This window comes from Bos grunniens, chromosome 1 (genome assembly GCF_055505025.1).
Source record: "Bos grunniens cultivar Pamir isolate PY7600 chromosome 1, Bosgru_T2T1.0, whole genome shotgun sequence".
Taxonomy (NCBI): domain Eukaryota; kingdom Metazoa; phylum Chordata; class Mammalia; order Artiodactyla; family Bovidae; genus Bos; species Bos grunniens.
The window spans coordinates 30,358,319-30,384,502 of NC_141165.1; the positions used below are offsets into that span (position 1 = coordinate 30,358,319).

At 42.9% G+C, this 26,184-nt stretch overlaps 1 protein-coding gene across 1 annotated transcript in view; it reads left to right on the top strand.

Moving 5' to 3' along the window:
- The first annotated feature begins 21,106 nt into the window (after positions 1-21,106).
- Positions 21,107-26,184, top strand: part of GRK7 (G protein-coupled receptor kinase 7) — a 40,327-nt gene continuing 35,249 nt past the window's right edge. Inside the window, exons 1-2 of the mRNA XM_086374642.1 lie at positions 21,107-21,718; positions 23,263-23,700. Coding sequence (XP_086230768.1) covers positions 21,107-21,718; positions 23,263-23,700 — 1,050 coding nt within the window. The remainder of the gene's footprint in view (positions 21,719-23,262; positions 23,701-26,184) is intronic.

Sequence of the window (26,184 nt, forward strand, 5' to 3'; positions counted from 1 at the left end):
TCATATGTATTTTACTGTGCTATACAGTAGGAGCTTGTTGTTTATCCATTCTATGTATAATAGTTTGCATCTGCCAATGCCAAACTCCCACTCCATTCCTTCCCCACCCCACCTACCCTTGGCAAGCACAAGCCTGTTCTCTATGTCTGTGAGCCAGTTTCTGTTTCATAGATACATTCATTTGTGCTGTATTTTAGATTCTATTAATACATGTAAGTAATATTGTATAGTATTTGCTTTTTTCTTTCTGATTGACTTCACTTAACATGATAGTCTCTAGGTCCACCCATGTTGCTGTAAATGGCACGATTTCATTCTTTTTATGGTTCAGCAATAGTCCATTATATATATATGTATTGGAGAAGGCGATGGCACCCCACTCCAGTACTCTTGCCTGGAAAATCCCATGGATGGAGGAGCCTGGTGGGCTGCAGTCCATGGGGTCGCTAGGAGTTGGACACGACTGAGCGACTTCACTTTCACTTTTCACTTTCATGCATTGGAGAAGGAAATGGCAACCCACTCCAGTTCTTGCCTGGAGAATCCCAGGGACGGGGGAGCCTGGTGGGCTGCTGTCTCTGGGGTCGCACAGAGTCGGACACGACTGAAGCGACTTAGCAGCATATATATATATATATATATATATATATATATTTTTTTTTTTTTTTTTTATGCTGCCAAATTGCTTCAGTCATCTCTGACTCTTTGCAACCAAAGAGCTGTAGCCCACCAGGCTCCTCTGTCCTTGGGATTCTTCAGGCAAGAACACTGGAGTGGGTTGCCATGCCCTCCTCCAGAGGATCTTCCTGACCCACATCTCTTCCATCTCCTTCATTGGCAGGCAGGTTTTTTACCACTTGCACCACATGGGAAGCCCCATATAGTTGTCATGTGATCCTGCAGTCCTATTCCTGGTCATATATATATATATATATATATATATATATATATATATATAACTGTAAATTCAAGTACCTGCTTCTATGTCCTTGATAGATTTATAGCAATGGGACATTTGTCAATGTCCAGAGACATTTGCAGTTGTCACAGCTAGGATCAGGGATGCTACTGGGATGTAGTGGGTAGAAGCCAGGGATGCTGCTAACCACTCAACAGAGCACAGGACAGTCCCTTACAACAGAGGATTATGGGGCCCCATAGCACTGGGGTTGAGAAATCCTGGTTAATGCTAATTTATATACATTTTGATCATTTTTTTGAGAAGGTAGAATTCCCTATTAGAAGCCTGCTGAAACATGGTCAGTAACCATGATAAACCTTGTATAACACTATGTGCCAAATTCTCTTCTAAGAGCTTTACGTGTATTAACTCATTTAATCCTCACAAAACCCTTCTCTGTTATTAACTCTTTTTTTTTTTTTTTAAGCTGAGGAAACAGACACAAGAGGCTAAGTATTGCTATGGACTAAATTGTGTTCCCCCAAAATTAATGTATATGTTCTATCCTATGGAAATGATGAACTTTTAAGAAGGGAAAGACATCTCTGTATGTGTGTGTGTGTGTGTGGGTGTGTGTGTGTGTCTCCTCCTACCCTGGCACTCATATGCGCTGAGAAAAGGCCATGGGAGGATACAGTGTCTGTAGTCATCTGCAACCCCACGAAAGCCCTCACCAGACACTGATGCTGATGTCTTAGAATTTCCAGCCTTCAGAACTGTAGAAATACATTTCTGAGATACTGAGAAAATGCATTCCTGTTGTTTAAGCTACTCAATCTATGGTATGTTGTTAAGGCAGCCTGAGCTAAGACACCTGCCCAACTTTAAAACACCAGGGAATGAAAAGCAGGATGAAAATCCAGGCAGACTGGTTCCAGAATCTGTGTTTTTATCACTAGCCCGTATTATCCCAGTGGGCTTCCCTGGTGGCTCAGCGGTAAAGAATCCACCTGCCAATGCTGGAGAAGTGGCTTCAATCCCTGGGTCAGGAAGATTCCCTGGAGAAGGAAATGGCAACTACAGTATTGTTGCCAGGAAAATTCTATGGACAGAGGAGCCTGGCAGGCTATGGACCATGGGGTCGCAAGGAGTCGGACATGAATTAGTGGCTAACACTTTTCACTTTATATTATCCTAATAGAATACCTTATTTGAACATATTTTTCTCCAAAATTGCTTTTCTAAAGTTTGTTCACACATTTCTGTTTTCAATTCTGTGAAGATACTTCTCGATTTATAACTGTGTTTTAGAGCAGTATATTCTGCAGTATATTGGCCAAGCCATTTCATTGTGTTCTCTACCATTTTATTGTGTCCTGCATCATTTTATTGTGCCCTAGCATACTGCTGCCATATATGACCTAAATTCAAACACTCAAAAGAGGTACAAACTATTATGTATAAAATAAACCCAAAGACATATTGTACAACACAAGGAATATAGCCAATATTTTATAGTAACTGTAACTGGAGTATATAACCTTTAAAAATCACTATATCATACACCTGTAACATATAATATGGTATATCAACTATACTTCAATAAAAGTGAAAAAAATAAATTCAGAAGTTCATATGCTGAAAAGGGAGTTTATGTTTACTTAAAAAGAGTAGGTGCTTATGACAAAATCTTTGGCTTAAAAAAAAGTAATATATTAAAGTGATCATAAATGGTCAAATAATACTGAAGCAGGTTATTATTAGTACTAGATTTATCAGTGTTTTAAAATTTGGTTTGTTGTTTAGTCACAACCCCATGGACTGTAGCCCACTAGGCTCCTCTGTTCATGGGATTTCCCAGGCAAGAATACTGGAATGGGTTGCCATTTCCTTTTCCAGGGGATCTTCCCAACCCAGGGATTGAACCCTTGTCTCCTGCGTTGGCAGGCAAATTCTTAGCCCCTGAGCCACAGGGAAGCCCAAAAGTTTATTTTGTTGCTGTTCAGTTACTCAGTCATGTCCGACTCTTTGCCACCCATGAAGTGATGGGACCGGATACCATGATCTTCATTTTTTGAATGTCGAGTTGTAAGCCAGCAGCACCCTAGTTTTCCCTGTCCTTCACCATCTCCCGGAGTTTGCTCAAACTCATGTCCATTGAGTCAGTGATGCCATCCAACCATCTCATCCTCTGTCGTCACCCTCTCCTCCTGCCTTCAATCTTTCCCAGCATCCTGGGCTTTTCCAGTGAGTCAGCTCTTCGTATCAGGTGGCCAAAGTATTGGAGCTTCAGCTTCAGCATCAGTCCTCCCAATGAACTTTCAGGGTTGATTTCCTTTAGGATTGACTGGTTTGATCTCCTTGCAGTCCAAGAGACTCTCAAAAGTCTTCTCCAACACCACAGTTTGAAAGCATCAGTTCTTTGGCATTCAGCCTTCTTTATGGTTCAACTCTCACATCCGTACGTGACTACTGGAAAAACCATAGTTTTGACTGTATGGACCTTTGTCAGCAAAGTAATGTCTCTGCTTTTTAATATGCTGTCTAGGTTGGTCATAGCTTTTCTTCCAAGGAGCAAGCGTCTTTTAATTTCATGGCTGCAGTCACCATCCACAGTGATTTTGGAGCCAAGAAAATAAAGTCTGTCATCCCATTGTTTCCCCATCTATTTACCAGGAAGTGATGGGACCAGATACCATTATCTTCGTTTTTTGAATTCTGAGGTGTAAGCCAGCTTTTTCACTCTCCTCTTTCAACTTCATCAAGAGTCTCCTTAGTTCCTGTTTCCTTTCTGCCATAGGGTGGTGTCATTTACATACCTGAGATTATTGGTATTTCTCCCAGCAATCTTGATTCCAACTTGTACTTCATCCAGCCCGGCATTTCGCATGATGTACTTTGCGTATAAGTTAAATAAGCAGGGTGACAAAATACAGCCTTGATGTACTTCTTTCCCAATTTGGAACCAGTCTGTTGTTCCATGTCCGGTTCTAACTATTGCTTCTTGAACTGTATACAGGTTTCTCAGGAGGCAGGTCTGGTGGTCTGGTATTCTCATCTCTTTAAGAATTTTCCACAGTTTGTTGTGATCCACACACTCAAAGGTTTTAGGATAGTCAATGAAGCAGGTTTTTGTGGTTTTTTTTAATTCTCTCACTTTTTATATGATCCAGTGGATGTTGGCAATTCGATCTCTGGCTTCTCTGCCTTTTCTAAATCCAGCTTGTACATCTGGAAGTTCTGGGGCAAATAATATGCTGAAAAATGTTAAGCCCTTCTTCCCATGTAAAAGTATAATTATGTCTCAAGACTTGGAGTTCCTGGAAAACCTAGTTATATCCTTAATAAGTCAGGTTTAACAAATAGATAATGGTGCATAATGTAGAGTTAATTGCATGTTTGTTCTGGTATCTTTTAAACACTAGTGAACCAGCTGGCAATACATTTGGCAGCAAATATCAGAAAACCTGAGCACATTTGCTTTAAAAGATGGGGGGTAATTGTCTCACAATGAGAAGGCCGGGGTAGGAAGCAGGGCTAATACAATGGTCGGTGGCACTATCAGGAGCCAGACTCTCTCCTTTCTGCCCTTGACATCTTTATCTTAAAATCTCATTCTCACGCCCTCTCCCCCATGCTCCCAGGATTGCTGCTGTTCTGCATGCCTCATATTCACATTCTTGGGGAAAAGTGAGGAGGTGTGGGGGAAGGATTTTTTTTTCCTTAAGGAGACTTTGACTTTTACTTGGGAAGGGCCACCCTTCCCACTGTCTTTAGTCTATTTCTCATGGGCCAGAATTTTGTCACACAGCCCCTTCTAAAGCAAAGGGAAAGGGAGATAAAGTTTGATTTTCCAATTAGCCTCCAATTATAATAAATACATTTATATTAAAAAAAGTTTGACTTACCAACTTTTACAGTAGAGGAATAAAAAAGGAAAAGTCATTGGGAACAGGTGTTGGATGAATCAACCTATATCATCTGCCACAATTCATGTTAGCAAGTAACTTAACAATTGTTTATACTTGGGGAGTTGTTGTTACATGTGAAACCATGCCCCACGAAGCTGGTGACTAACAGAAATTCTTGAGCTTGTCTTATGAAACAATAAATAAGGGAACAACTTGTTAAAACCCCTCTGCTTGTAACCTGCCCTTACTGGTTAAGCTTGCTTTCATTTCAGTTCAGTCGCTCAGTTGTGTCCAACACTTTGCAACCCCATGGACTACAGCACACCAGGCTTCCCTGTCCATCACCAACTCCCAGAGCTTACTCAAACTCATGTCCATCAAGTCGGTGATGCCATCCAGCCATCTCATCCTCTGTCATCCCCTTCTCCTCCTGCCCTCAATCTTTCCCAGCATCAGGGTCTTTTCCAATGAGTCAGTTCTTTGCATTAGGTGGCCAAAGTAAAGCTTGCTTTAGTTTTTTTTTTCTTCCTTAATTGTCTACCTCCAATCTTCACATAGCCTAGGTAATCTATCACAAGAGTCATAAACCACCTTTATAGATGACACCTCTGACCTATGGCTTGCTAGTAACTGGAGCATAAGTTGTTTTTTAGGAAATTAGAGTCAGCTCTTGTCCAGTTCAAGCCAGCTAAGACTGGTTGGAACCACTGATCTTATAACTGGGCCTGGGACTTTTCCTGGTGGTCCAGTGGCTAGGGCTCTGAGCTCCCAATGCAGGGAGCCTGGATTCAACCCGTGGTCAGGGAGCTAGATTCCACACGCTGCAACTGAAAAAAAAAAAAAAAAACTGGGCCTGTATAGGTGTCCATGAATGACTCTTTTAGATGTCAGAGGGTCAAAAACTCCACCTTTGGAACATGCTAAGCACCTCTATTTTTTTGGACCATGCGTCTCCCAAGAAGCATGATACACCTGTACAGAACACTGATCACCTCACTCTTTCCCTACCTCCAATCACCTTTCTCCACTCCTGAGACCACTCTACTCATTTATCCCATAAATGTCTCAGGTCCCTTGCCTTCAGAAAGGCAGATCTGAGACTTGTTCTCCCATTTTCTCACTTGGGTGCCTCGTCAATACTTTCTCTCCTGCAAACCCTTGGCATCTCAGGGTTTGGCTTGCTATGCATCAGGCAAACCAGCCTGATTTTGTAACACATGCACTTTCTTTTTATAGATTCCTAGAACTGGAAAGGATCTTAGAGCTCATTTTCTCTCTGAAATGACAGCTTTGTGTTTGTATTTTTTAATATGCTGACTTGGAAAGCAAAAAACTCTAATGAGCCTGAGTACATGTTCTTTATGACACGAATTTGGATAGTTCTTGAATAAAATTATATGTCTCAAAAATATAACTGTATAAAAATCATATCATCCAGGCTATAATACCACTTTTAGGTATTTTTCCTGACTCTATTTTTATGCAGAGATTGTAGAGTAATTAGTCTTTATATTTTGAAACTTTGAACTGAAATAGTGCATGAAATCTTTCACAGATAAAATTGATTGCTTCTATAATTTTCCTGAGAAATGTAAACTGTTTAGAAAGATATAAACCTAAAGCTCTTATCTAACTATCTTATTGCTGCCTTCACTGCCTCAAGGTCTACAAAACATTCAGCTTCTCTACTAAAGAACATGGTCAGTCAACAGAATACTGCCTGATGAGGCCATATTGTCAACAAAAGCTTAATTAAAGAACTAGATGTCAGGCGAAAGAATTAAAAAGATACTTCACAAAAGCAGATATACAAATAGACAGTCATCATATGAAAATATGCCTAACTTTCCCCATCAGAAATGTAAGTTAAAATTGCCATGAAATGCCTCTATGCACCCCAGAGAATAGCTCCAGTTTAAAAGACTGATAACACCAAGTCTTGGTGAAGATGCAGAAGCTCTGGAATTCTTCTTTGCTGGTGGGAATAAGAAATGAAACAGCCATTTTGGAAAATAAAAGGCAGGATCATAAAAAGTTAAGTATGCATCTACCCTATGATCCAGCAATTCTATTCCTGGGTATTTGCCCAAGAAAAATGAAAACATTTGACCACAAAAAAATGTCGATGAATCTTTAAAGGCACTTTTCATACTTATACTAACCCCAAACTGGAAACAACCCAAATGTCCATCAATAGAAGAATAACATTCTATTCATAGAATGGAATGAATAGAGTAGCAGTCTAAAAAAATAAAAGGAAAAAGTGATACATGGTGCAACATGAATGAATCTCAAAACATTTTGTTGAGCAAAAGCAGCCAGGCATAAAAGAGTATTTAACTGTATGATTCTATTTCTACAAAGTTCAATAAAAAGTAGAACTAAACTATAGTGATAAAAAATCAGAAGAATGGTAGCCTTTCAGAGGGGCTATTGACTGGAAAAGGCACAAGAAAGCTTTCAATGATGAAAGAAAAGTTCTATAAATTGACTTGGGTAATGGCTACATGAGTTTACATACTTGTCAAAATTCTTAGACTGTACACTTAAGAGCTATGCATTTTAATCTATATAAAATAAACCTGCATTTAAAAACAGAAATGGATATTATTATTTAAGATCATAACCAACACCTTTTTACATTTGTTACTAAGTGGAAAATACAAGAAAATTCACTAATGGTTGTTCCATTTGTCTTATTGTTCAACTCTTCAAGAAAGCACTCAAATCAAAATAATTGTGTTTCTCATCTTGTTCTGGTCCCCTGCGGAGGTAATTTGAGAAAGCTCCTTGGAGTTCATTAGAAGGGCTACATTTTCAAGAAGTTTATCAAAATACAGAAGAAATAAGTAAAGGAAGAAGTGACTTTTTAAAAGAGCAGACATTTTATTCATTCCAACTCTCTTCTAGTATGTTTTTCAGGGTTTTAAACATACAGAATCTTGCAGCTTCCCCCAATTATAAGATGGAGATTTTAGGGTAGCCTGAAATTCTTCACTGAACTCTAAATTGAACACACTAACACTGAATTTTTATAATAGGCTTAAATCTTCTTAAGGATAAAGATATGGATATGTATCTTTTCCAGACCTTGGGCTTAAAATAGCCCTCAACAGCCCTGAGGCTGGTAGTGTTGAGTTTCTGTCTGACTGATGGTCCAGAATTGGAGTTTTATGAGTGCATACAGATACCTACTGAAGTTTAGGAGTGCTGAAGTCCCTCCAATTCCTCCACAGCCCTGCCATTTGGTCCTTAAGGCAGATGTAAAGTCAAGAAGTTACTCTTCAAGCCCTTATGAGGTCCTCACAGGCTGCTCTCAAACCCATCATCTAACCATGTGAATACACCAGGTCCTCCCAGCTTAGGTCAGACCAAACCTCTGCAAGCTCTGCCTACATAGACCAGGTGGAGGGGCCCAAGTGCTGCACATAAGACCTCCCTTGACTCCAGCCATATTGTTCCAGTGGGAGCTCCAGCACTCTGTGTGCACCCCTCCCCGCCTGGAAAACTCAGGGTCTGGGTACCACCCTCTGCTTTGAGACCACCCTGCCCTTGAAGAAACCCAGGCTTTCCAACTTACCTCCCATTCTCTTAAATCTAATCCCAAGTAGTCCTTTACATTCCCTTTTATTCCTTCATCTCCACTCCTGGGGCTTCCCTGGTAGCTCAGACAGTAAAGAATCCTCCTGCAGCTCAGGAGGTGGAACCCTGGGTTCAATCCCTGGGTCAGGAAGACTTCCTGGAGAAAGGAATGCCAACCCACTCTTTGGCCTGGAGAATTCCACGTACAGAGGAGCTTGGCTGGCTCTAGTCCACGAGGTTGCAAAGAGTCAGACACAACTGAGCAATTAAACACACACACAGTCCCACTCCTCCTCAATTTCTGAAACTCTTCCTCTGTGACCTCTGATATTCATACTAATGAAACATCCTCTGTCTTGGAACTTCCTGGTGGTCCAGTGGCTAAGACTCCAAGCTCCCGATGCATGGGGCCTGGGTTCCATCCCTCAGTTCAGTCACTCAGTCATGTCTGACTCTTTGCAACCCTGTGGACTGCCGCACACCAGACCTCCCTGTCCATCACCTACTCCCCGAGTTTACCCAAACTCATGTCCATTGAGTCAGTGATGTCATCCAACCATCTCATTCTCTGTCGTCCCCTTCTCCTCCTGCCCTCAATCTTTCCCAGCATCAGGGTCTTTTCAAATGAGTCAGCTCTTCACATCAGGTGGCCAAAGTATTGGAGTCTCAGCTTCAACATCAGTCCTTCCGATGAATATTCAGGACTGCTCTCCTTTAGGATGGGCTGGTTGACTCTCCTTGCAGTCCAAGGGACTCTCAAGAGTCTTCTCCAACACCACAGTTCAAAAGCATCAATTCTTCAGCGCTCAGCTTTCTTTGTAGTCTGACTGTCACACCCATACATGTCCACTGGAAAAACCATAGCCTTGACTAGACAGACCTTTGTTGGCAAAGTAATGTCTCTGCTTTTTAATATGCTGTCTAGGTTGGTCATAACTTTTCTTCCAAGGAGTAAGCGTCCAACCCTTGTTGGGGAACTAGATCTCACATGTCACAGCTAAGAGTTTGCATGCCACAACTAAAGATCCCGCAACCCAAAACGAACACTGACGATCCTGCATGCTCTAAGACCCAGTACAACCAAATAAAATAAAATAAAGCTAAATTTATTTTAAAAAGTTTCCTCCATCTTCATCCTTCTCCACTTCACTTTCTTCTTCTCTCTCAAGCCTTCTTCTCCCCCGAGAACACTGCTTCCTCTCAACCCTTCTGCTTGTTCATATGGATGGGCCTGGTAATATGTGGAATGTCTTAATTTCTCTCTGTTGCTGCTTCCCTCCCTAAAACCACCCAGCTTTGATGCTTATATCATTAGACTCCACCTCTCACTAATGGCCTCATAATCACTCCCCTTTGTTGGATGAAGACTCTAGCTCCTGGCTCTCTGTGTATCTCTTCATCACTACTCTTTGGGTCGTTCTTAGTGACTTCAACATTCACATGAATGATGCTACGAATACCCTGGTTTCTCAACCCCTGACCTCTTCTCCTCCAGTGATCGTGTGCTCTCCACCCCTACCTTGGACACTCACTCCAGTGGTCACACCCAAGAGCAAAACTCCTTAAAAGAAAAGCTAACACTGGGCTTCCCTAGTGGCTCAGTGGTAAAGAATCTGACTGCCAATGCAAGAGACGTGGGTTTGACCCCTGGTCTGGGAAGATCCCACAGGTTGTAGAGCAACTAAGCCAGTGTGCCACAACTACTGAGCCTTTGCTCTAGAGCCCGGGAGCCAAAACTACTGAGCCCACGTGACACAGCTGCTGAAGCCCCAACACCCTGGAGCTTGAAATAAGAGACAATACGGCAATGAGAGGCCCATGTACCCCAACTAGACACTAGCCCCCATGGCCAAAACTAGAGAAAGCCTGAGCAGCAACGAAGACCCAGCCCAACCATAAATCAATAAATAACTTTTTTTTTTTTTTTAAAAGAGAAGCTTATACTGCCTGGTTCCAACTTTCTCCTTCCATTCCCTATTAACTGAGTCTAATAAGTGTTTCCTCGCATCACTCCATTGAAACTGCTCTTGCCAAGTTCCCCAGTGAGCTTTAAATTGCAAATTTCTTGTTTCAGTATCTTATTAAAATAACATACTTAATCACTGTTCATCGAAACTATATGAACTTTGTCTTGCCTGCCACCGCCTTACCCTGACAAAATAGGCAGTATGACATAGTAGTGATGTCAATACCCTTGATTACGGTGACCAACAGAAATAGTTCAGTCAAGTTTGCTACTAAAAACACCTTGGAAAAATTCTTAATTAAAAGTGTCAAACAGAGTTCATTTATCTGCCCAAATAGTAAATGCTGGTGTGCCACTCTGAAAATACTACAACGCTAGTTGGTTGGCTTTCCTTTATACATAGCATAACCTCTCATTTATAAGTACCCACTTTTATAAGTAAAATTAGCATTTTTTTATCCCATTTGATATTCCTTTTCAGCTTCACAGCTCAGTTCAGTTCAGTTCAGTCGCTCAGTTGTGTCCGACTCTTTGCGACCCCATTAATCGCAGCACACCAGGCCTCCCTGTCCATCACCAACCCCCGGAGTTCACCCAGACTCACATCCATTGAGTCAGTGATGCCATCCAGCCATCTCATCCTCTGTCATCCCCTTCTCCTCCTGCCCCCAATCCCTCCCAGCATCAGACTCTTTTCCAATGAGTCAACTCTTTGCATGAGGTGGCCAAAGTACTGGAGTTTCAGCTTTAGCATCAGTCCTTCCAAAGAAATCCCAGGGCTGATCTCCTTCAGAATGGACTGGTTGGATCTCCTTGCAGTCCAAAGGACTCTCAAGAGTCTTCTCCAACACAAGGAAGCCAATAAAACTGTCAACGACGATCAGTTCTTCAATGCTTATCCTGCTTGGTCTATCAGCAGCATCTGTCATCACTCTTCCTGGACATCCTTTCTAGGCTAGCATCCTCTGCCCTTCTGCCCTCTGACCTCTAGGGCTCAGTCCTTAACCTTCTCTGCTCTCACCCCACTGTGTCGCAATCCTGTCCTACAGCTTTAAATGCCATTTGTATGCTTGGTGACAGCGAACATGTCCAGTCCAGGTCTCTCCCCTATACTCCAGACTCACAGACCCAGCAGATGAGTTAAGATCTCCATTCAGTTGCCCCGCAGGCAGTTCAGATTTAACAGGTGCAAGGCGGAGTTCTTCATCTTTCCTGAAACCCATCCTTCTGGAGGATTTCCAGCTGCATTTATAGGAAATTCATCCATCCAGTTACTCAGGCCCCAAACCCCAGAGTTGATCTTTTTCCTGCCACACCCCACATTCAACTCAGGAGCAAACCCTCCTACCCCCTCCACTGACCTCTCATCAGAGTTACTACCACAGACTCCAAATTGATTTTGTTTCTAGCCTTGGCCCCTTCAGCTTGTGCTCCTGTTAAAATGTCCATCCACGCAGAGCATTCCTCTGCTGAAAACTTCCAGTGGCTTCCAGATGTCCCAGCCGAGCTCAGCCATCTGCCAACTGACCGGGTAAATGAGCCCACTGAGTGAAACTCGAAGAGAGTTGCCCAATGAAACACCAAGTCCTGAGAAGGTATAAATCATTATTTTAGGTTATGATATTTTGGGGTAGTTTGTAATGCCACCATTTAATGCATTATACATTTTACTTATTTTGTTTGTTGATATTCTCATCCACTCAATGTAATCTCCATAAAGACAGGGATTTTTTTTTCCTCTTTTGTTTACTGTTGCACACCCAGTGCCTAGAACAATATCTGACATAATATGTTTTATTTATCTGTCTATTTTTTTTCAATTTATTTTTCATTTACTTGGTGGCACTGGGTCTTAGCTGTGGTGCTTGGGGCTTCTCTCTAGTTGCAGTGTGTGGGCTCAGTACTTGCTGTGTGCTAGCTTAATTGCCCTGCATCACGTGGGATTTTAGTTCCCCTACAGGGATCAAACCCTTGTCCCCTGCAAGGAAAGCAGATTCTTAATCACTGAACCGCCAGAAAAGCCTCCTGTCTATGTATCTATCTATCTCTACCAGTGGGATGAATGAAAACACAGAACAAACAAATGAAAAGATGTCAGGAGAGTGATATAAGGATTTTAGTTGATATGCATGACTTAGTCCTCAGTTCCACCTTTCCTAATCCCCCTTTTTTACATCAAGGTCATTATTGCAATGGAAGGTCAGATTTGAGATGCTTAAGTCTCACCAGCTGAATCATGTTGCATTGTCTTTAGGCTACCCCATGCCAGAGCCAGCCTTCTATTACGGCCCCTACCGTATATGGAAGTCTTCCCAGGTAACTCAGTGGTAAAGAATCTGCCTGCCAATGTACGAGCCAGAGGAGACTCGGGTTCCATCCCTGGATTGGGAAGATACCCTGGATGAGGAAATGGCAGCCCACTCCAATATTCTTGCCTGGAGAATTCCATGAACAGAGGAGCCTGGCTGGCTACAGTCTATGGGGTTGCAAAGAGTCTGACAGGACTGAGCATGCATGCACTGTATATGGAAATAAAGCTTTCATCTTGTTTGCTATTACCAAATGACCCCTGTGTTACCACTGTTAATCAAACATGACAGTATTTATATACTTGAAAATATTTTTAATATAACTTCCCCTCCCCACCAGATGACCCTGCTGCTGCTGCTGCTGCTGCTGCTAAGTCGCTTCAGTCATGTCCGACTCTGTGCAACCCCATAGACGGCAGCCCACCAGACTTCCCCGCCCCGGGGTTCTCCAGGCAAGAACACTGGAGTGGGTTGCCATTTCCTTCTCCAGTGCATGAAAGTGAAAAGTGAAAGTGAAGTCGCTCAGTCATGTCTGACTCTTAGCGACCCCATGGACTGCAGCCTACCAGGCTCCTCTGTCCATGGATTTTCCAGGCAAGAGTACTGGAGTGGGGTGCCATTGCCTTCTCCGAGATGACCCTGAGCTGGGATCAAATGCTTGGCTGGTTCACTTCTCCTTATAATTCTCTTATTTTCTCAACTCATAATTATTAATATTTTATTCTTTGCTGAATATGAAAAAAGAAAATATTTTAGAAGCAGACTTACCAAGATTTGTGGCAAACACTTAACACTTCTCCATTCCATTCCACAATATAGTCTTTCTTTTAAACTGGGACTCACTACAACTGATTTTTTAAATTGAAGTATAGTTGATGTACAATATTATAAAAGTTACAGGTATATAATACAGTGAATTACAATTTTTTAAGTTATGCTCTATTTATAGTTATTATAAAATATCGGCCATATTCCGTGTTGTACAATATACTTGCTGTTGTTTGGTGGCTAAATCGCGTCTGACTCTTGACCTCATGGACTGTAGCCCACCAGTCTCCTCTGTTCATGGGATTTCCCAGGCAAGAATACTGGAGTGGGCTGACATTTCCTTCTCCAGGGGATCTTCTCAATCCAGGAATTGAACCCATGTGTCCTGAATTGTCAGGCAGATTCTTTACCACTGAGCCACCAGGGAAGCCTTATGTCTGCTATATCTTTGTAGCTTATCTTCAACCTGATAGTTTATACTTCCACAATAGTCTTTTATGTTCTACCAAAACTTGGTTTTACTCTTCATCGTAACCACAAGAACTTTTTCTTGCTGTTTCTCACATTTCCCCCATATATCAAATATATAGTAATATTTTTAGTAGACTTTATTTTGCTTTTTCTTTGTTAACATTATATTGTTTGGTCTTCTCTAATAATCTCTTAGCCTTCTTTAATAAAATATCTTACTCTCTGGAGAATTGTTTATAAATGTTTAAAGTGTCATTGTGCAAACATATACACAGTTCATTTTCTTTTGTGCATCTGTCATGATCCACTTTCAAACTAAACCTCTATCAGGAAGTATTTTCTATTTCCTTCAAATATACCAATTACTTAATTTTCTCTTTCAGCTCTTATGACTCCTTGTTTAAGAAGAATATCTTCTGTTATGGGTGTGTAGTCATTATTAGAACAATCAGAGTCTTATTTAGAGAGGAAGATGTTTATATAATACCAGATTATGGCTCTTAAGAATCAATATTTATGAATTTAAACAATGTCCACAGATTCTTTGGGTTGTTGCAACCTCTTCTAGTCTTATTGTTGTTGTTCAGTCACTCAGTCATGTCTGACTCTTTGCAACTCCATGGACTGCCGCACACCAGGCTTCCCTTGTCCTTCACCATCGCCTGGAGCTGCTCAAACTCATGTCCATTGAGTCAGTGATGCAATCCAACCATCTCATCTTCTGTTGCCCCCTTCTCCTCCTGCCTTCTACTTTCCCCAGCATCAAGGTCTTTTCCAGTGAATCTTCTAGTCTGCTGCGGCTGCTGCTGCTAAGTCACTTCAGTCGTGTCCGACTCTGTGCAACCCCATAGACTGCAGCCCACCAGGCTCCCCCGTCCCTGGGATTCTCCAGGCAAGAATACTGGAGTGGGTTGCCCTTTCCTTCTCCAATGCATGAAAGTGAAAAGTGAAAGTGAAGTCACTCAGTCGTGTCCGACTCTTAGCGACCTCATGGACTGCAGCCTACCAGGCTCCTCCGTTCATGGGATTTTCCAGGCAAGAGTACTGGAGTGGGGTGCCATTACCTTCTCCAATCTTCTAGTCTAAGTAGCCTCAAAACCAAAATTTCTTGGTATGGCTTTTATTTTATTTTTTTGCCACACGCATAGTATGTGGAACTTCCTCTGTCAGGGATCGAACCCATGCTCCCTGCAGTGGAAACATGGAGTCTCAACCCATTGGACCACTAAGGAAATCTGTTATAGCTTTTAAAGAAGGTCAAGATTCCTGCCAATGAAAGGATTGTTCCTTCAGATGCACAGTGACTGTTTCATTATCAATTGCAATAGAGCTGAATGAAATTCTTGGTGCTATACCACAATACCACAGAAGCCTGACAACTAGAAAGTCTGCCATTTTGATAGGAAACAAAACGTCCAAATCTCAACACTTAATACATATAGGTTTATTCTGGATATGAGATTATATTAAGGAATTGTTGGTAACAGTGATTGGGGGATAATGGCATGATACTTACGCTGACTATCCATCTGCTTATTCTCAGATATGTCCTCTAACTTTGCCCTTCTCTGATCTACATCTCAGATGACTCACCTCCCAGCCTCCCTTGTTGTATCAACCTGCTAGGGCTGCTGACAAAATTCTATAGACTAAAGAAGCTTAAGCAACTGAAATTCATTCTCTCACAGCTCAGGAGACCAGAGGTCCAAGATCAAGCTGTCAGCAGAGTTGGTTCTTTCTGAAGCCTCTGAGTAAGAACATGTTCTATGCTTATCTCCTGACTTCTGGTGGGTGTCAGCAATCCTTCATGTTCCTTGGTTTATAGGCACATTACTCCAATCTCTGTCTTTGTTTTTTTTTTTTTTTTTCTGTATATCTCCTCTGTGTCTCTGTATCCAGATCTCTCCTTTTTTTAAAAGACACCAGTCACCAGACTTAAGACCCACCCAAATCTAGTGTGACCTCATCTTGACTTGAGTGCATCTGTGAAAATCCCTATTTCCTAATAAAGTCACATTCACACATACTGGGGTTTAGGACTTGAATGCTTCATTCAACCTCCTACAACCCCATCACTGGGTGTCTGTGGCCCTAAGGTTTAGGAACACACTTCCCCAGCACCTGGGTTGGGAGTAGCTTTCTGCTCAAGCTCATCTCTGAGCTGCTTCACCAAATCCTACTTGTCTGTATTGCACAAGGTATGTAATATTTATGTACATATATGTACCCAGTATATATATACATAATACCAAAGTATTTACAGATGGGATTTTCTTTAAAATATTCCAGCAAAAAAGGGGGGGAGTGGTGGAGGAAATCCTAGTGTAAACTGTGGACTTTGTTTGATTCAGTTCCAGTCCAGTCGCTCAGTCATGTCTGACTTTTTGTGACCTCTTGGACTACAGCACGCCAGGCCTCCCTGTCGATCACCAACTCCTGGAGCCTACTCAAACTCATGTCCATTTGCAACGGTGATGCCATCCAACCATCTCATCCTCTATCATACCCTTCTCCTCCCACCTTCAATCTTTCCCAGAATCAGGGTCTTTTCAAACAAGTCAGCTCTTCCCATCAGGTGGCCAAAGGATTGGAGTTTCGGCTTCACCATCAGTCCTTCCAATGAATATTCAGGACTGATTTCCTTTAGGATGGACTGGTTGGATCCCTTGCAGTCCAAGGGACTCTCAAGAGTCCTCTCCAACATCACAGTTCAAAAGTATCACGATACTGGATGCTTGGGGCTAGTGCACTGGGACGACCCAGAGGGATAGTATGGGGAGGGAGGAGGGAGGAGGGTTCAGGATGGGGAACACATGTATACCTGTGGTGGATTCATTTTGATATTTGGCAAAACTAATACAATTATGTAAAGTTTAAAAATTAAATAAAAATTCAAAAAAAAAAAAGCATCAATTCTTCTGGGTTCAGCTTTCTTTATAGTGCAACTCTCACATCCACACATGACTACTGGAAAAACCATAGCCTTAACTAGACAGACCTTTGTTGGCAAAGTAATGTCTCTACTTTTTAATATGCTGTCTAGGTTGATCATAGCTTTTCTTCCAAGGAGTAAGCGTCTTTTAATTTCATGGCTGCAGTCACCATCAGCAGTGATTTTGGAGCCACCAAAAATAAAATCTCTCACTGTTTCCATTGTTTCCCCATCTATTTGCCATGAAGTGATAGGACCAGATGCCATGATCTTTGTTTTCTGAATGTTGAGTTTTAAGCCAACTTTTTCACTCTCCTCTTTCACTTTCATCAAGAGGCTCTTTTGTTCTTCACTTTCTGCCATAAGGATGGTATCATCTGCATATCTGACGTTATTGATATTTCTCCCTGCAATCTTGATTTCAGCTTGTGCTTCATCCAGTCCAGGATTTCTCATGATGTACTCTGCCTATAAGTTAAATAAGCAGGGTGACAATATACAGCCTTGATTTGGAACCAGTCTGTTGTTCCACGTCTGGTTCTAACTGTTGCTTCTTGACCTGCATACAGATTTCTCAGGAGGCAGGTAAGGTGGTCTGGTATTCTCATCTCTTTAAGAATTTTCTACGGTTTGTTGTGACCCACACAGTCAAAGGCTTTGGCATAGTCAATAAAGCAGAAGTAGATGTTTCTTTGAAACTCTCTTGCTTTTTCGATGATCCAACGGATGTTGGCAATTTGATCTCTGGTTCCTCTGCCTTTTCTAAATCCACCTTAACATCTGGAAGTTCACGGTTCACATACTGTTGAAGCCTGGCTTGGAGAATTTTGTGTATTACTTTGCTAGTGTGTGAGATGAGTGCAATTGTGCGGTAGTTTGAGGATTCTTTGGCATTGCCTTTCTTTGGGATTGAAATGAAAACTGACCTTTTCCAGTCCTGTGGCCACTGCTGAGTTTTCCAAATTTGCTGACATACTGAGTGAAGCACTTTCAGAGCATCATCTTTTAGGATTTGAAGTAGCTCAACTGGAATTCCATCACCTCCACTAGCTTTGTTCATAGTGATACTTCCTAAGGCCCACTTGACTTCACATTCCAAAATGTCTGGCTCTAGGTGAGTGATCACGCCATCGTGATTATCTGAGTCATGAAGATCTTTTTGTACAGTTCTTCTGTGTATTCTTGCCACCTCTTCTTAATATCTTTTGCTTCTGTTAGGTCCATACCATTTCTGGAAAAACCAAAGCTTTGATTAGACGGACCTTTGTTGTCAACTTTGTGCCAGTAACTGTTTGGTATTTAATTCTCTCAAGAACTTACTCAAAAATCAACATTGATATAAATGGAGTATAACCTTTAAAAATTGGGAATCATTATATTGTATACCTGCAAAATATAATATTGTATACCAACTATAATTTTTTAAAAGCATAAACATAGATCATCTCTCTTTTCTCATAATTAGATTGAAACTCAGAGAAGTTAACTAACTTGCAGAAGGTCACACAGCTAGGACTTGCTAAAACCAGGACTCAGCTCTCCCAAGCTGTGCTGGGCTGCTTATAACCATAGGGCCACATCTCCAGTCCAAGATCTCTGATGATTTCCTCCACTGGTGCAGTGTACCTTGAATGTGCCCAGCACTTGGCTCTGCTTCTAAGCTAAGGATTTAGTGCTGTTCTTTAACTGATCTACAATTACTGTTTCATCAATTTGGGAAAACCCCTGAATCCTAATTGTTAGTAATCACACCAAGTGTTCCATTTTTAACTAGACCTTTCTTTTGTTTCAAGTGGGTAAAATTTTAAAAATAATGGTACTCTTTAAAATTGCAGTAGTTGATGTATAATCATTTTATAAATTCTAAACTTTGTAACATACTATTTAAATTCCATTCTCATCAGTCAGATCATGTTTAATTACTAAGAGAGTTTTTTTTACCCAGATGGTCTATAGTATTACTAATTAGAAAAAAAATAAGAAAAACTTTCTCTTACTTATGAATGACAAAGCTACATGAAGAAAATTTGTCCATACTGTCCAACAAGGTGGCCACTGACCACATGTGGCTACTGACCATTTGAAATGTGACTGACTTGAATTGGTAAGTGTAAAATACAAAGTCAATTCTGAAAACTCAGGACACGAAAAAAGATGTAAAATATCCCATTAGCAATGTTTATATCAAATATAAGTTGAAATGATAATAATTTGCACATATTGGGCCAAGTAAAATATCTTATTAAGGTTAATTTCACTTGTTTCTTTAATGTGGTTGCTAGAAAATCTGAAATTACATCTGTGGCCTTGCATTTATGTGTTGGACAGTGCAGGGTTAAGTGATCACTTGGTGATTTAAAGTAAGTATCCATGCCAGTGGAATCAAGCAGCTCATAGCAGATACAGGCATCAGTGAAAAACATCTTTTTTTCAGTGAGGTTAAATAGTGATGTGATGACAGCCATACCATTTTCTCAAAGTTCTGCCCTGCTGGATTGCCACTATATTCATAAGAACCATAGGAAGGACTTCCCTGGTGGTCCAGCGACTGAGATCTCAAGCTCCCAAAGAAGGTGACCCAGGTTTGATTCCTGGTCAGGGAACTAGATCCCACATGCCGTGACTAAGACACAACACAGACAAATAAGTAAATAAACATTTAAAATAAACAAAAGAACCTTACTCTTAAAAAAAAAAAAAAAACAGGAAAGTCATTTCCCACTTAGGGGAGAGTCTCCAATTGATTTTTCTCTACTCAGAAATGTGAGCCTGGGATTACCTGTCAAAGACAAAAAAAAAAAAGTATCAACATTTTTAGTGTGGGTTGCAAAGCAGATGATGGTTCTGAACAGTGGTCACTCATGCAGATCCTCCACCTCTGCACTGGTCCGATGGTTTACAGCGCAGCAGTGCAGAGCCAAAGGGCACCCACGAGTTCATTACATAATTCTTGGTAGCGTGAGGCCAAGCGCATATCTGCTCCGGGGGCCAGGTGGCAGGCTCTGCTCAGGCCCACCATGGCCATCACAGTGATGTTTTGACAGAGAGTGTGCTAGAGGTTGTTTGTTTGGAAAAAGACTGACCAGCTCTTTTTTTTCCCTCCGTCCTCCTTCCTCTCTCTCTTTTTTTCCCTTTTAAACACTCTGGCATAATACTGAATGACTTTGTTTTTAAGCTGCCTTAGCCTTGCTTTGTGAAGAAAAAGCCCTAGAATTCTCTCCCTGTAGGACACAAGTGTTATTTTTGGAGCAGAGATTCTTAGCCTGATCTCTGTCTAAACCAATTTCTGTTCTTTGTGAGGTCGTGGTCTGGGGCAGCTCAGAGTCATCTCCGTGGAGGGAAGCTTCCTGGTTTCATGAAGCAGCCTGGGCCGAGGTGTCCAGGGGCCATGCCTGGAACATCCCTGCTTGGGGTCTCCACACACAGCTCCTTCACTCTCAGGTCCCCTTCATTAGGCTTGTGCCCTTGGGAGAGTCTGGGCCACCTGCTGTGAAGTGGGCGACTTCCCTGCTGATGTCATTTCACGGGATGTTCTGGGTCAGGGTGACCCTCCCCGTTTAACAGGGTACTGTAGGTCACAGACTCCTCAGAACTAAGGCAGCCATGTCTTGAGGATCTCCACAGGCACTTGAGGGTGCCACCGGCCATGGGAGAGCCACAGCCCCTGCCCTGAGAGTCACGACCTGGGCCTCTGGGAACATGTCCAGTGACTCGCAGCTCAGAGCATCCCCTTCTGTAACCTGCTCTGTATCAGGCTGCTAGACTGGGGGAAGGAAAACCTCTCCAGCTTCTCACAGCTCCTCTTCCTGACCCGTCTCTCCTAGGGGTTTACAGAGCTTGCACTTGCTGGGAAATGTAAAATCAGACACAGTTGAAAACACTGCTGTCAACAGCAAACAGCGCATCACCGTAGAATGAGTCTTTTCCTTTGGTGATTGGTCACTGGATGCAGGAAGCAGGTGTGAGGAACATGGCCAGGGGATGAACAGGTAGACCCTGCAGGTGTTCCAGGTTGCTGGGTGATCCGTGATGCGCCCGTCCCTGGCCAGCTATACATAGCCAGCAAAGCTTCTTACTAGAGAAACCTCTTTCCTCACCCTCCACCAGTCCCATCCGTCACCCCAAAGATTCGCTGTAAATCCCCTGGAAGTCACTGCGTCTCGGATCAGAGAGCTGCCAGCTGGCCCCGGGCCTGACCGCGTCTCCACCGCCGCCACTCTCCATCCTTCCTTGTCTGTACCAGGGGAGCACGATCGGTGCTCAGCCATGGTCGACATGGGGGGCCTGGACAACCTGATCGCCAACACGGCCTACCTGCAGGCTCGGAAGTCCTCGGACGCCGACAGCAAGGAGCTGCAGCGCCGGCGCCGGAGCCTGATGCTGCCCGGGCCGCAGAGCTGCGAGCAGCTCCGCCAGGCCCTGGCCACCGACTTCCATAGTCTGTGCGAGCAGCAGCCTATCGGCCGCCGCCTCTTCCGGGACTTCCTGGCCACGGTGCCTGCGTACCAGGAGGCCAGGGGCTTTCTGGAGGAGGTGCAGAGCTGGGAGCTGGCCGAAGAGGGCCCCGCCAAGGGCAGCGCGCTGCAGGGGCTGGTGACCACTTGTGCCGCCGCCCCTGTCCCGGGGCGCCCACACCCCTTCTTCAGCCCAGCTCTGGTCACCAAGTGCCAAGCAGCCACCACCGACGACGATCGAGCATCCCTGGTGGAGCTGGCCAAGGCCGAGGTCATGGCCTTCCTGCAGGACCAGCCCTTCCGGGAGTTCCTAGCCAGTCCCTTCTATGACAAGTTTCTGCAATGGAAAGTCTTCGAGATGCAGCCAGTGTCAGACAAGTACTTTGAAGAGTTCCGGGTGCTGGGGAAAGGTGGTTTCGGGGAGGTAAGTGTCTGCGAGGAGCCAGGCTGAAAGAGGAGATAGACGGCATAATAGAGTTCTGTTTGTCTTCTTTTTGTCTTCTTTTTAATCTTAAGGGATCTTAGAACTAATTTCAGTGCCACATGTGGAGAAAGCATTCCTAGCTTGCTCTCACCTCTTCTTTTTTGTCGCTGGGTGAAATAAAGTGAGAATGCCATAGGAAAAACAAACAAGATGTGGAACTGGCCAGGAATCATGATCATGGGGTTTCCAGGAGGCAGGAACACTCTGAAATGCCCCTTTGGTGAATATCAAGATATCAATACAATGGGAGAGTTCCCTTCCCCTTTACTTGTGCTCATGGAGGTAATTTGAGAAAAACTTCAGGTACCTAAGAAAACAATCATCTTGAATTAGAGTCTATAAATCTGTTTTGCACCGCTGCTGTGTTCAGCTTTTTTTTTTTAAGAAGAAAAAAAAATTCTTTGAGATGAAATTTGCATAAGATTAGCCATTAACCATTTTCAGGTGTACAATTTAATAGCATTTAATACATTACAATGTTATGCAGCCATCATCTCTAGTTCCATTTTCAATACTCCTGTGCCCATTAACAGCTACTTCCCCACCCCAACCCCCAAGCTCCTGGCAGCCTCTGGGCTACTTTCTGCCTCTATGGACTTGCCTATTCTGATGTTTCATATAGATGGAGTCATACAATATGTGAGCTTTTGTCTCTGAATTCTTTCACTGAAAAGTGTACTTTTGCTGAGTAGTGTTTTGGAGGTTCATTCACCTTGTAGCGTGGATCAATACTTCATTCCACTGTATGGGAATACTACATTTCATGTATCCGTTCATCTATTGATGGACAGTTGGGTTGTTTCTGCCTTTTGGCTATCGTGAATAGCGCTGCTGTAAATATTTACGTACAAGTATTAATTTGAATACCTGCTTTCATTTCTGTTTCATATGTGGCGAGGAATGGAATTGCTGGGTCTTATCTTAGGGCAATTCTGTGTTTAACTTTTTGGGAAATCACCAAAGTCTTCATGTTTTAAGTTCCCTCCAGCAATGCATGAGGGCTTCCCTGGTGGCTCAGTAGTAAAGAATCTGTCTACCACTGCAAGAGACTTGGGTTTGATCCCTGGGTCAGGAAGATCCCCTGGAGAAGGAAGTGGCACTCCAGTATTCTTGCCTGGAAAATCCCATGGACAGAGGAATCTGGTGAGCTACAGTCCGTGGTGTCACAAAGAGTCAGGCACAACTTAGCAACTAAACAACAACAAGCAATGCATGAGTGTTTCAGTTTCTCCACATTCTGGCCAACACTTGTTATTCCTTTTTTTTTTAATGGCCCATTTAGTATGCGTCACGTGATACCTCACTGTGGTCGAAGCTCCTTCTCCAAGAACCCTCTCACTCACAGCTTTTCTTTCCTCAGTAAGCCTGCTATCTTGCCACCTTGATTGGTTTCTGCCCCTCCATCCTCTGTATCCTCCACTCCCTTCCTCTCTCCACTGCTGTCTATTTCTACCTCTTCTTTTCCCTTTCTTTCTCTCCTTAAGGTATGTGCTGTCCAGGTGAAAAACACCGGTAAGATGTATGCCTGTAAGAAACTGGACAAGAAGCGACTGAAGAAGAAAAATGGTGAGAAAATGGCTCTCTTGGAAAAGGAAATCTTGGAGAGGGTCAGCAGCCCGTTCATTGTCTCTCTGGCGTACGCCTTTGAGAGCAAGTCCCATCTCTGCCTGGTGATGAGCCTGATGAATGGTGGAGACCTCAAGTTCCACATCTACAGCGTGGGTGAACCAGGCCTGGACATGAGCAGGGTGATCTTCTACTCGGCCCAGATAACCTGTGGCGTGTTGCACCTCCACTCCCTCGGCATCGTCTATCGGGACATGAAACCCGAGAACGTGCTTCTGGACGACCTCGGCAACTGCAGACTGTCTGACCTGGGGCTGGCCGTGCAGATCCAGGATGGTAAACCCATCACCCAGAGGGTGAGTGAGCCTCCACTGGCCCAAAGGTGGGCCACAGAGTCAGAGAGGAAGGGAGAAAGCTGTTCTTTCCCAGAGCAGACAGAGCCTTGGACTTAATGCTTCTAATTTTCTTGTTCCTAAACCCCTTGTGCTGTCATTTGCCTTAAGTGGTGTAAGAGGATTAGCTTTACTGGCTCTTTGAGGTCTACTTTGTTCTCCTCTTTGGAAGCAGAGGGTAGCCTTCTTTGTGAATTGGAGGTGGTCTGTGCCTTCACCATAGATAGCAAGAGCTTAATCCATAGCCAGGAGCTAGGTATGTCCTGCCCATGACCACCTCCCTGGTGCTGTGTTCCTGCATCAGTAGAGCTTTGATTTCCTCTTCGGGAAAATTTTAGGGGCTGGACCCTAAAATTCTAACCCCACTCCAGTACTTTTGCCTAGAAAATCCCATGGATGGAGGAGCCTGGTAGGCTGCAGTCCATGGGGTCGCTAGAGTCGGACACGACTGAGCAACTTCACTTTCACTTTTCACTTTCATGCATTGGAGAAGGAAATGGTAACCAACTCCAGTGTTCTTGCTTGGAGAATCCCAGGGACGGGGGAGCCTGGTGGGCTGCCGTCTATGGGGTCACACAGAGTTGGACACGACTAAAGCGATGCAGCAGCAGCAGAAGGTAAAATTTAATAGGATAATAAATAGAAGAAACCCCAACACTTAGCCCATTAAATATCTCCTTTCCTGTTGAGTGCACAATGGAGAAATGTTTTACATTGGACAAAGGTGAAATTTTAAATGAAAAGATATATACAAGTCAACAAAGGCAACTGATGTTTATTTTGATCAGTTTGGTCCAAAGAGACTTGCAGAGAATTCTTTGATTAAAAAAGGGATTATAAGAATATTAATTCTTATATGTTAAGATTAATTCTTATATCACATTATGTTAAGTGATCAATACAAAAATCTCTCAAATTCTGACAGGTCTTTACTATTGAGTTTCTGTGCACAAAGATGGGAGAAGTCCCAGGAAGATAAAGGGTCAAGTCAGGTTCCTAAACATACACTTAAAACTTTGTTTCTGCACAGTTTCCAGCCTGCAAGGCAGAGAGGACAATCAGGCAAGGAAGTGAGAAAAATCATGGCAAGTTTGGGAAACTGAAGGTGATTTTATGTGGCTATAATGGAAGGAATGTTGACAAGACATGTAAGGCTCAGATCATGCAAAGACATTGGAATTCTTTTCTTGTGAGGGACAAGAAGCTATTGAAGGAATTTTTAAAAAGGAATGACATGATCAGATTTGCATTCTTTTAGACACCAGTTTGATCGTAGATGGGAAGCAGAGGAGCTAGCATATGCAGTGGTGCAGGAAGAAATGATGGCGCCTGTGTAAGACATTAGGACTGATGAAGTGGGAAGTAAATCAGAGCTGTTGGAAAGAGACTTGTTGGGATTTCAGGACCAGCTGAGTATGAGGGTGAGGAATGGGGAAGGTCCCTAGCTCCAGTGACTAGAAGGAAGAAAACAGTTATGGGAAAGCTGGAAAGTTTAATTGTGAGTATAGTATATATAAGGCTCTTCTATGACAGGCAGGTGCTGTGATGAAAGGTCTGAGTTAGACACTGGAATTTGGAGTCATCATGGCTTGGGAAGCAGCAGACACCACTGGATTGTTTGAGAAACAGTGGAGGACAGTCTTTTGAACTCTGTGGGAGAGGGAGAGGGTGGGATGATTTGGGAGAATGGCATTGAAATATGTATAATATCATATATGAAACGAGTCGCCAGTCCAGATTTGATGCACGATACTGGATGCTTGGGGCTGGTGCACTGGAACGACCCAGAGGGATGGTATGGGGAGGGAGGAGGGAGGAGGGTTCAGGATGGGGAACACATGTATGCCTGTGGCGGATTCATTGCGATATATGGCAGAACCAATACAATATTGTAAAGTTTAAAAATAAAATAAAAAAAAAAAAAGAAAAACGCCTGACACAAAGAAAAGAAAGAGAAACAGTGGAGGAAGAGGACCAAGAAATAGCAACGTGTAGGGGGTGTGGAAGAAGAGGGGTCTTGAAGAGATTAAAGAAGTAGGATGAAAATGGCAGAGTCATTGGAGCTGTATCAGTTAAGTGTTGATTTCACTAGCAATAATAGAAAACCCAAATAACAGTGGATTAAACAAAAGAAAGGGTTATTTTTCTTATGTAACAAGTAGTGTAGAGATAAGGATGACTGATATTAGTTCCACAGCTATGGGATAATGGCAGGAATCACATCTCTGTGATTTTGTCCTTTTCCATGTGTTGCAAAATGGCTGCTCTAGCCCCAGCCATCAAGTCTAGGCAGAGAAAGGAAGAAGGGTCAGGAGTAAATAGGGATGCCCACAGCAACTGAATATATCTCCCTCTAAGGGACTTCCCTAGAAGGCCCATCTGACAGCTTCCATTTAAATCTCATTGGCTAGGACATTTATCTGGCCACCCCACCTGCAGGGGCAGCTG